Source organism: Pundamilia nyererei, unplaced genomic scaffold (genome assembly GCF_000239375.1).
Source record: "Pundamilia nyererei isolate P.nyererei 1_Seehausen unplaced genomic scaffold, PunNye1.0 scaffold00008, whole genome shotgun sequence".
Lineage (NCBI taxonomy): Eukaryota > Metazoa > Chordata > Actinopteri > Cichliformes > Cichlidae > Pundamilia > Pundamilia nyererei.
In genome coordinates this window covers 3,694,337-3,706,542 of record NW_005187409.1, presented here as the reverse complement: position 1 = coordinate 3,706,542, position 12,206 = coordinate 3,694,337, and the positions used below count along the sequence as shown (strand labels likewise).

General features: G+C 41.4%; 1 protein-coding gene across 1 annotated transcript; it reads left to right on the top strand.

Moving 5' to 3' along the window:
* The first annotated feature begins 589 nt into the window (after nucleotides 1–589).
* sox3 (SRY-box transcription factor 3) lies at nucleotides 590–2,470 on the top strand. The gene has a single exon (XM_005722988.2). It carries the CDS (start codon nucleotides 795–797, stop codon nucleotides 1,695–1,697), a length of 903 nt encoding a protein of 300 aa, XP_005723045.1. The 5' UTR covers nucleotides 590–794; the 3' UTR covers nucleotides 1,698–2,470.
* Nucleotides 2,471–12,206: the final 9,736 nt, after the last annotated feature.

Here is a 12,206-nt window from a genome sequence, read left to right as displayed (position 1 = left end):
AAACATTTTTTCCTTTCAAGTAACATATTTTATTTCAATATCCCGCTTTTTTAAAATGACTTGGACTTATTAAATCCATGTGGGTTGGGGTCTGCCTCTTCAGCAAATTAAATGACACCGATCCCAAACCTTTTGTTTGGTCATATGGTTTCATATTTTAAGAATTTATAGTTGTATGGGTACTTTACAGCCTCCATGGTATTACAATCCGTAAAAACACCTCATAAGCACCAAATTCGAAAACTAAAATAATTTGTCACTAGAAGAAATGTGATGCGTTCACAGACAAATAAGGAAGAAATAAATCGGGTTCATTTCTTTTATATACTCGTTGATTTAGTCTTGCAAAATTTTGTAAACCCAGAATATTTGGAGTTGCGCTGCTGTTTTAAAACTTTACCTCTCCCTCCTCTTCTGACCAAAACACAGGAGTGTGTGCCCTGGTTGGTTACGCGCTGGATATGGGAGCCGCGCGCTGATTGGTTACCTGGTCCTCATTGTCATGCTGTCAATCCACATCACATGGTCCGGCCCCTAGGCCTATTAACAGATGAGCTTGGCGAACAAGTTTACAGACTTCTGTTTCAGAGCCGTGAAGGAAGGAGCAGTTTGAGCGGAGAGAACCTAGAAGCACCTGCAGGCACATTTGCCTCTTAAGGCAGAACTTTTTTTTCCAAAAAAAGAAAAGAAAAACATCATCTTATGAGATCGGTCAGTACATCTACCTCTTTGACTTTTGGCGTTATTTTGTGAACTTTTTATGTGCCTGTGAGTGAACACTAAAAGCCGCCTGAATGTATAACATGATGGAAACCGAGCTCAAGACCCCGCTCCCGCAGTCCAACTCGGGCTCGGCGCCGGGCGCAAAGAACAACAGTGCCAGCGACCAGGAGCGGGTAAAGCGGCCGATGAACGCCTTCATGGTCTGGTCTCGGGGTCAGCGGAGAAAGATGGCTCAAGAAAACCCTAAAATGCACAACTCTGAAATCAGCAAGCGCCTCGGTGCTGACTGGAAACTTCTGACCGACAGTGAAAAGAGGCCATTCATCGACGAGGCCAAGCGTTTACGGGCTATGCACATGAAGGAGCACCCGGATTATAAATACCGTCCCCGCAGGAAGACCAAGACCTTGCTCAAGAAAGACAAGTATTCTTTGCCCGGGGGACTGTTGGCGCCAGGAACCAACCCCGTCAACAACGCTGTGTCAGTGGGGCAGCGAATGGACGGATACGCGCACATGAACGGGTGGACAAACAGTGCGTACTCCCTCATGCCGGACCAGCTGCCCTACCCTCAGCATCACAGCATGAACAGCCCACAGATTCAGCAGATGCACCGGTACGAGATGGCAGGCCTGCAGTACCCGATGATGTCTTCGGCGCAGACCTACATGAACGCAGCTTCCACATACAGCATGTCTCCGGCGTACACGCAGCAGACCACCAGCGCCATGGGACTGAGCTCCATGGCGTCAGTGTGCAAGACCGAGCCGAGCTCACCACCGCCGGCCATCACGTCCCACTCTCAGAGGGCGTGTTTGGGGGACCTGAGGGATATGATAAGCATGTACCTGCCTCCCGGCGGGGATAGCGCAGAGCATTCATCCCTGCAGAGCAGCCGGTTACACAGCGTCCATCCGCACTATCAGACCGCGGGGACTGGCGTTAATGGAACGCTACCTCTCACCCACATCTGAGAGTAGCACGCAAAAATCCCCCCACACAGACTTTTAAAAACTTTTTCAAAAAGTTACGGATACTTGAACTTGCTAAAGAGACAACGTTCAGCAGTTTTGTTTTTAAAAAAAGAGAAACACGCTTTTATCTTCTGACTTGTCCATTTTAAAAGACGTTTAAATGGATCGAACCTGAACGTTGAGCCCGCCAGAGTAAATTGCGCTGCAAAGAGGCTTTTTATCGCGAGTACGAGCAATTAACTTATGTAGAAGAATTGGACTTCTATATTTTAAATGATGCCATATTTTCTCTCTATGAAAAGGCATGTGGCCTCGTGAAGGGGCTGGTGTATTTCAGAAAAGCTGGATGGAAAGTTGTTTCATAAATGTTTACACTTAATTTGTAGACTGTCAGTTGTCTCGACTGTGTCCAAATTTTGTAGTCTCCTTTTTTTTTTTTTTTTTTTTTTTCTTCCCTTCCTCCCAGTGAACTAGGTTAAAGAAAATGTAAAGACAGTGCGGGTCGCAAACGCAAGTTTTATTTATAGTAAGATTTTTTTTCACTTGTTTTTTGTTTTTGTTTTTGTTTTTTAGCTTGTGAACCCGAAGTTTTGTCACGTAAACTGTTCAATTCTTGTTTTATTTTTTGTAAAATATTCTGTTCTGTGATGGTTTTTGACAGTGTCATGTTTGCTCATTACCCTGAACGAAAAGGTTTATTTAAACTGACGTTTCTACATATTTTAAGACCATCCTCTATTCTTAAATGCTGAATAAATTTCTACGAAACGTTACTTGTGACTCCGTCTCGTGTGTATGTGTCTGTGTGTAATGTGAATGAGGAGAATGTGATATAAAGGTGATTAAAAAATAAATAAATTATAGGCCCTTAGACAGAATGAAAGTCTTCTTTTCACAAAACCGTCTGAAGACCAAACAATTGGCATTTACATTTGTAAGATGTTATTAAATTTTTTCTCTTTGAAAATGTCAAATCAGTTGGTTATTCAAGCACTTACGATTTTCTTACACAGAAGCACAAGCAGGAGAGGAAAAATGTTTCATTGTTTTAGAAGGTATAAACATAAATTTCATTCCTGGTCTAATTTTGAACATCGGCTCAATAAGGAGTGTCATAATTCTTCATAAGATAACAGGCTATTTGTTAAAAAAAAAAAAAAAATATATATATATATATATATGAAATGAATGTTTGCTCTTGTTGAAAAGCTGTATGTTCCCTTAAATTCACTCAGTTTTCATAGGTCAGATGGGTTGAAAACAAACCATGTAAAAGTACTTGATTGCTTAGGTTGGTTTTTATTTTGTCTCATTTGAATAGGTCTTTAATATACAATAATTACCTTTTTTTATATATATATATATTTTTAACTTTTAACTAAAGAATATATAAAAATCTAAGATGTTTTAAACTAAAATGAATTAGACTGGCAGATCCTTCTATAAGCATATTCAGATTGTATTTAAACTGGTAACATTTTACTAAATAAGACTATACCATATACTATCAGAATATTATCTGAAATGTGATATGAAAAAGTTTACTTTAATGCGTCAGCACTCATTAACGATACTTGGTACATCACTGATGTACCAAGTATCGCTGATTCACAACTTTGTTTGGCAGAAAATGTTGTATCACTTAACAATCAGTCATACAAAATGTGATCTTATTATTTCAAACTTTTATTTGATTTATATGTGAAGAGATTTAGTTCTCGTGTACCTTTTGAAACGTTTTTAAATTCTACTCTTTGTCAGTCTGTGCCTTGGTTCTGTTAAACTCATGTCATGACTCTGAAAACTCTCTATGCTCTGATTTTTATTTTTCAATAAATTCTCAATTTATAAACGTGCCACATTTATAAAACTAAATCTCCTTTAATGCACGTACTGTTCCTGATGCTAAGGTGTTTTGAAGAATGGACTGGCCTGCTGTTGCAGTGTACCTTAGGATAAATAAGCCCTGGCCCACCAAGAGGGCCTAAGCGGTGGCGGTCCCGCTGGCCTTCCCACACTCCCCTTTAGGACTTGATCCACAGCTCAGCACAGCAGCCTAGATTAGCCCCACGCACCTTTGTGGAGGGAAAGATTATCCAGACCTCCCTGCATTCACTGACAGGTTTTAAGTCACTCTAGCGTGCCAGCAGCCACCCGTCACCTAATCACACTCTCCTACTCATTTTTTGGTAATTAAGCAGCTTTTCTCTTCCTGGTGCTCAGTGTTAGAGGAGTTTGTCGTAGTCTCGTCAGAGCAATATTTATATTTATTTATTTTGATTTATCAAATTCAGTAATATTGGATGACTTTCACCAATACGACTCTGGATAAATGTACCAACACGTGGGCTTAGGCTTAACAACTAAAGGAAAAGTATAAATATGTTGGGAGTGAAAGATTTTCTTCTAACTCCAGTTTGACTCTGTTCTTTCTATAATCACCTGGATTGCCACAGAAATGTAACATCTACTGATGATTTAGGACTTTACTGCTGTGGTTGGTGGAAGGTGTGCGCATATCTATTGACTGCGTTTGAATATTCTGGCAGTTAGGCCATCTGAGTTGGGCTCCCCACCACACCACCCCCACACCCCCTCGCTGTCCCCCTGCTGAGTGCCCAAAGGGCCTCTCTCTCTCTCTCCTGTCATGTGGAGCTCTGTGCCCACTCAGCAAGTGCAGGCATATCCCACTTCCATCTGCCTATGACCTCACAGCCCCAGTTTGTTTAACCCCCTCTCCAAAAACTAACCTAATTATAGCCCTGTAAAACATGGCTTCAGCAGATTCCCAGTGGATTCTGCCACTCTGCGTCTGTGCACACCTATCAGTCTGCCAACACAGACTCTTGACTTGACAGCAGCAGCTCCATGAGCCATGTTTCTGTCAGTCCTGTTTTTCTTAGGTCTCTCCCCATATTATGTCAGAACATGCCCTGCCAGTTGCACATTTTATGAAAGTATATAGGTAAAATAGATGGCCTAACCAATAGGAGTGTGCTTTACCTGTCCTTTTTACGTCAATGTGATGAGTGGAAAATCTGTTTGTGACATCACGTTTCCTGCTTGACTGGCTGGGCAGCTTCCTACAAGAACACACCTTCTGAGCACGCTCTCAAATCTTTATATAATCTCAGACTCAAATCTGAAGCCTCCTCTAATACACAGATCAGACATCAGCTAAGAATGCAGTCTGAATGTAATGCATGAATGGATGAGTGCTATCCCTATGCCATACATTCATCGATGTGTGAAGGCCTTTGCGCCTATGACAGATTCAGACTGTACCCATTTACTGTGTCTAGTAAATCCAGGAGACCCGTTTGATCTGAGCCCGGAGAGGCCTATAGGGTGGCCTGTCCAGCTTGGGGAGGCCTGTCCGGAGTGGTGGGACCTGTGTGAGGTAATGAGATTGACAGCAAAGTGCTGTGTGTGTGTGTGTGGAGGTGAAGGGGGTTGGGGATGAGGTTAATCTCTCTGAACTGGGGCAGATGTTGTTAACGAGCTCCTCTCAGGTCGACTCCCTGCGTGGGAAAATGGCATCAAATCCTCCTGGGGTCAGGGCTTCTGGGCTGACCCACAGAGAGCCACCCCTCTCCACTGCACCGTCCTCTCCATTCACTCACCCACTCAACTCACACATTTGACAGCCCTCACCAGACACGGCACAAAGTCACATTTTATCTTCTTCTTCTTATTATTATGATTTTATTTTTTTCCCACCTATCTTCTTTCAGCAATGTAGGTTCAGGCCCTCACATGAACCTATGTGAACACTGTCGGACTAGTTGCGTGAGTGATGCAAATGTTTCATTAATGATAGCTGTGGTTGGCTCATTATACATTACACAACCACAAGGAATGCTGAGTGGGAAATGCTTCAAAGACAAGCATGCCGCCACTCAAGGAACTGCATCCGCCCAGCAGGGAGTTACCTGCGTTAATACCAAAGAAAGTAAATTAGTAGAATTACGGCCTTTATAGACTTTCAGGCACCAAAGGTAAAGCAAACTATAGAGTAGTGCACGTAGATACATTTATAATATAAATAATTGATCTCTAATTGTGTTTTCTTGACCTTCTTTGCTTCTGTGGATTTCTATAAACACCTAAGTTAAAAAAGAAATCACATTTACTTTTCAGATATTATTGTTTATACTTTTAGGGAATCTGTTTTTTACATAACTGCAGTTAAACAAAAGGGAAACTGAGCCATGTGTGCAGGATTGACCTATGTACAGACTGAATGTCCTGTAAACAAGTTAGCTGTGATGTGGCTACTGCTCATCAGTCATCTCCAGAATGGGCATGTCTCTGTACAATATCATGTCAACATGCCTGCTTTAGGGGTTATCCGGACTTAGGTTCTAATGCGAGGGTCATCCATTAAGGTGTCTGACTCTGAAGGTGTGTTTACTCTGTCCCAGCAGGTGTGTGTGAATATGAAACTTGTCAAATATAAGACGGGATTACCGCCGCTTTTGTCCCAAACAAAACAAATACAAATCACGCGAACAGCTGAAATGGGAGGAATCGTTTTTTTTTTTCTTTTTGTATGTTTGGAGAGTTTTTCTGATGAGAGCCCTTTGATATTTTGTTCAGCTAAGCACTGCTGAGCTTTACTTGAACTTGTTTTCGCTTGTAATTGTGGTCGGAGGAAAATGTGCGAAACACACACACACACACAAAGCACACAAAGCACACAACCCAGAATGAACCAGGATTAAGAGGCTTCTTCCTGAATAACCTGTAATGACAATTACATACAAACGGCTGGTTCTAATGTATGTTCTGGAAAGCTCAGGAAACCAAGAGAGTCACTGTCGTGTAAAAGTGCATCAGCTGCAGATGGTCTCTTTCTGTAGCACGCTTTACTTTGTCTATGAACACTGGAGCATGTAGTGTTGCTTCTTATTTGCCAAACTGGAATCTGACCCCGCTTTTGACCTGTCTTGGAAGCTTGGAAAAATCGGGCCAAGTGTATGTGAGCTGATGAATATAGTATGCCTAAGGACAGCGAAGTGAGTATGAGACGCTGCAAGACAATATAGTCAGGGGAATAAGGACTTCAGGGGATACAAGGCAGAAGATTAGGCTGCTCATCTAGGCCAGCGATATTGATTATTTTCTTAAGGACAGTGAGATAAAACACAGATTGACAGACACACAATAGTACAGTGGCGAATCTGCTCCATCAAAATCTGCCGATCATATCACTAATGTCAAGAACTCTGAACATTCGGTAACTTGTTCCAGTGTATGCTCTCCATCCAGTGTAGTTAGCGTAAAACCCCAAAAAATGCTGAAAGCCAAGTAATTGCAGTTGGATGCATCCAAAACACATCATGACATTCAGTTTCCTGGAAGAAATGACCCGGTTGCGAGGACTTTGTCTTTTAGAGTGTGTGTGCAGTTTATGGGGGTGTAAGCCTGGGAACATGGGGGAGGTGGCACACACTCTGCTATGGGTCAGTCCTGACTGACTGTCACTTATTGATTAGTTGCCATGGAGAGTTAGTCAGGCCATCTCTCTTGGAGGTGTGTCCCTGAGGGCCAGCAGCACTGCCCAGATGAGCCTGTGAAGGCTTTGTCTGCAGGGGGTTGAAAGTGTTTGTGTGTGTGTCCGTGCATGCATGCACGCACATCTTACGTACACTCTCACTCACGGTTCACCCCTCCTCCTTTTGACCCCCTGCGGGCACTTTAACTTACACTTTTTTTTCTCCTGAGTGGACGAACTCCCAACTAATCTGCAAAATCTCTGAGAAAATGTATCACTGTTTATGCTTACACCTCCTCCCAAGGGACTTGCTATAAAGGGAATTGTAAACAAACTGTTCAAACTTACTGAGCTGTGAAATCCCCTTCATATCCCATTCTCATGTGATCTCCACCTCTCTGTTTTTGTATTGTAATTTTTTTTCTATCAAAACATATGAAGAAAGAGTAATCACACTCCATCTCTGTGGAGGGTTTACTCCACAGAGATGGAGATTCTGGACTTGGTGGTGCAGGAGGTGGCAAACGACTCCAGTAAAAGCCCAGTGGGGGATGGTGATGGTGCTGGACTTTACACCTTTCGGAAATTATTTGTAGATTCAGGTCTACAGGAAGAGAAGAGGAAAATAGTAGAAACAAGGTGGAGGATGAGAGATAAAGAGGCAGAAAGATAAGGCAACTATCTGTGCTTTACAGTGTCATGGGTTCTACTGTACACGTTCCATGTCTGCACTGTTCTTATTATTCTAGAGGAGTTTTCACCAGCAAAGGTGAACGTGAGAAAGGAAATGTTTGATGCAGATGGATCAGGAATTTAAATGGTCTTTATCCTGCCCACTCACTGAACACTGACAGCCTAAACCAAACTGAAGAAGGGAGAAACTGACCTATATTCTGGTGTGCGATAGAAGTTATTTATGAGTAAGTTTGTGTGCAATAAGTGTCCTGAGAACACCTTTACCTTCAAGAGGCTGCTGATATGTTTGTAATGTGATGTTCCTATCGTTAATTAGCTTTGCTCTCCTACAGCTTCTTCTTCATGTTTTTTTTTTGAGGATTTCTTGCCCATTAGTGAAAATGAAACGTGTCTTTCATTGGCTTTGATTTTGTTACAATTTTCCACTTCTAATCAATACTTTGTAATGTGAGCCAGCGAGCTGATGGACATAGAGTACAAGATTTACCGCTGCAGAAACTATTTTGAATGTTTTAATTATTATACATTTTTTATTTTAAACATAAGAACGTACCTAAAGCACTCTGACCATGATGACTTCATTGTAAGTATTGCAGATTTGTCATGTACATTTTGATGTTTAAATGGTAGTAGCATACTCTAATACATAATTTACTCTGAACATGCCTAAAGTTTCAAAATGAATTAATCAGAACTGGCAGACAAGGACCGTCTGAATAAATGTAATTTCTTTGCATAAAAATGCTGGATAATAATAATGCTTTAAGTTTAAAAAATCTGTCATACAAGAAGGAAACAAACAAATAAAACTTTTAATAACAGTCTATTTCTAGAAAATATAAAGGGTCCTAATGGGGTCCCATTGAGGATTAAAGTAAAGTACAATTGTTTAGTGGCATGATGACATTGCTTTGGGCATTTTATTTTTTTAGAAGTTGTAAAATTATATTATATATAATTGCTGAGCGCAGAACTCATTAAAGTCACACAACTTTCAGCAAACTTATTTGAAAAGAAAAAAGTAAATAATGACACCAAACTGCCTACATTTTAGGGCCAATTTTAACTACATTCCCTGCACATGCAAACCTCTTTTAAAATTTCTTTTAAATTTCCCTTTGAACGGTAATACTGCTGGTTTGTTTACAGCTTGTCTACAATGTAGGTCAGATTACAGCATCTCAGTATGTATATGTGATTAGAAAAAAACAACAGCTGAAAACAACATTTTTAATTGTGCATAACTGGATGTATCCATTAATTCTCCTCCCATTCTTGTTTCTTCAAGTTTCAAGACGGTTTTTAAAAAGAAAAGGTGATCTGGAAACTTCTTCTCCTTTCAAGGATATGCGCACAAATTTCCCATCCCGAAACTTGACAACGGGCCTCTGCTATTCCTGCCTAATATCACACCTTGGATGCATAAACATGCCTGTGCTCCACACATCACCCCACACCGGGGGGCTTGCATGGCTTTAGTGCAGCGCTGTGACACCAATCAGGGGAGATGGCGGGCTCCTTTGTCATGCAAACACCACTTGCTTCTTGTCTTATTCAAATGTCTGCCCTCTCTCTTTCTCCTCTCCCTCAGTCTCTCTCAACCCCTAGCCTGCTTCGCCCCGATCCCCCCCCCCTTCCCCTCCACCCCCGACTTCAGCCCTCTCTCTGTCTCTCGCTCCTTCTCAAGTCCAAGTAAATCCATGCTGAGAGAAGAGGGAGCCTCCAGGCCCGTAGCTGCTGAGGCAGGCCTCTCTCCTGGGGGTCAGCCTGTGTCTCAGCGCATGGAGCTGTTTCCACGCCCAACGAAGTCCATTTCATATTCAAATGTTACAATCAGGCCTCTGACCCACAGGGGGCTCTTTATGGTTGCGGCCCCAGGTCGCAGGGTCAAGATGGTGATTTAATAGCTCAGGCAGAGGAAAAGAGTGGGGGAGCAAAGTGATTTAGGGGATGAATGAGTAATAAAAAAGCATTTTTCCCAAGTTGTCATGTAAATTTCAATCCTTATTCAATACGAGGCTCCCTTCAAACTAGAGATCTTCGTCAATGGCTTTCTAGTGGACTTTAGCCATTCAAAATTAAGAAAGTCCATTTTCTGCTTTTACTCTTGACTTGTGGTTGGTGTAAACAGTAGCGGATGGCGAGCCCACTGAGGCTTAGGGATGGAGATAAGGAGAAGCTAAAGAGTCTTCACGCTTGTATGGTGCCACTGTGTCTCCTATGTCCTCACGCTCTGGAGTGGCCTGTTATTCCTGTCCACGAGGGTGTGTTCCCAGCACAACAACTCCTGTAACACCGGCAGTTTGGAGTGCTCATGTATGAATGTGTGATAGAGAATCAAGTTAGAGCCATGTGGGCTAACATATTGCATGTGTAGATGGTAACTCATAACTTTATGGGGAAACTAAGCTGGACTGGAGTTTCTTCACTGGCACCAGACCAGTTCTTCTGTTACTCACATGACATGTACTGTTCAGGCCTTCAATTAAACTGACTCATTGAACCACAAACAAGATCCCAAAGCCTGCTTGACATTGAAGACGGATTTATTTCTTTTCTGTTTTTCATGTCAACATTTTTATTTGATTGTACCGCTATTGTTAACATTTTCAAATTAGGAATGCTGGGCATCCGGTTAATTATTTCTAGATTAACAGATGAAAAGATTTAACAAAATGAGTCAATTTAGCTAATAGTAGTGAATTGACATCTACTCTAATCAGTCAGCATTTGCTAGAGTTTCACAGTACTCCTCAGTTTTGGGATTCTTAAAGCTCAATCAAATACAGTTTAAAATGGTTGGAAACGGGCTCTTGCAAGGCACAAAATATGGAACCAAAACATTGCTCTATCCCTTCCTAGCAGTGGCTCAAGCTCTTAGTACCACTCATTCTAATATGTGACTAATTGACTTTGAGATTTTTTTTACCCCAAATAAAATTTCACCAAAATTTCCACCCATAATTCATTTTGGTTAACTGCCATTTTTTCCTCTGTGTGACAGCGGTCATGTTATATGTTTTTTGTAGGCATGTTAGTAAAAGTGCTGAAGTGTTTGCTTTGGAGATCATTTTTATTATCAAGATGCTATTTTAAAATGAATTCAATATGAATTAAATAAATGAGGTAACAGTAATTAAATGAGTGAATGCAATCTGTTGTTTTGTTTTACCAAATGGATCACACATCCTCTAAGGATCAGAAAACACCATCCGGCTAATACTGACAGTAACGAGTGTGTGGATGCATGTATGTGCAATAAAGAGAATAATATAATTTTTTTAAATGCTGCAGATGATCAAAATTAACCAACAAAGACTCAAAGAGCCGATAAGCATAGAAATATTAGGTCCTACAGTGTTCGATGTTACCACTTACTAGTTGGGATAAAAATAAATGAACTATAACTGGAAATATAAAAATCCAGCACATGTCCAGTAAATATTCCATTGTCTCAATGGAAAATTTACAGTGTGTTTAATTTAAAAAATGTTATTACATTTCTTTTGGTTCTTGATTTTACAACAACTTCATCTCATCTATCACCAATCCACCGATAGAGTGACCACATGTGCCTCTCTAAGTGGTATTGCAAAACATTTTTATTCCTTGTCCCTCTGTCCCACATCTTGATGCATGTCCCACTTTACCCACAGTCTCCCATTTTTCTGAAGCTTTTACTCAATGCATATGAAAGGCGGGGTTTTTATTATAGTCAGTGTGTCATAATTGGCTTAAAATTGATTAAAAAATATGCATCTATGGATATGTCGCTACTGAAATCCAAATACTGTTGCCAGAGAGAACAGACTATACAGGAATATTTAAAGACTAAGCATGAAACCGTAAGACCCAACTTCAGCTTCTTTTTGTCCTTATTATATTTACTTAGCAAGTGAGGTGGAAAAGTTACATTCGAAATTGATATATTCAACTAACCCCCAGCACTGTCAACATCCCCAGTTTGTCCCACGTTTAGTTTGTCAGTGGGGCATAAGCCAAGTTTGAGCTATTCAGAAAGATTCATTGGAGGAGAGTACTTTGACATTATAGCGGTCATCAGCAGCAGCAGTCGCTCATGGGCCACTGCAGGACAAGGTGGGACGAGTCTATAGTAGCTCATAGTCATTACTTCTCTGCTGGTTTAGAAGTAAAGGGCTGCTCCCACCACATGGCCAGATTGCCATGCCTGCCCTCTGTCCCCTGCCACACATACCCAGCAAGGCCTGGTAGCGCCAGGCGGCACCATTCAGTTTGCACTCTTCTCACGAGCGGGAAGGCAGCGGAGCAAAACAGAGAGGTGTTGCAGGGTAGAA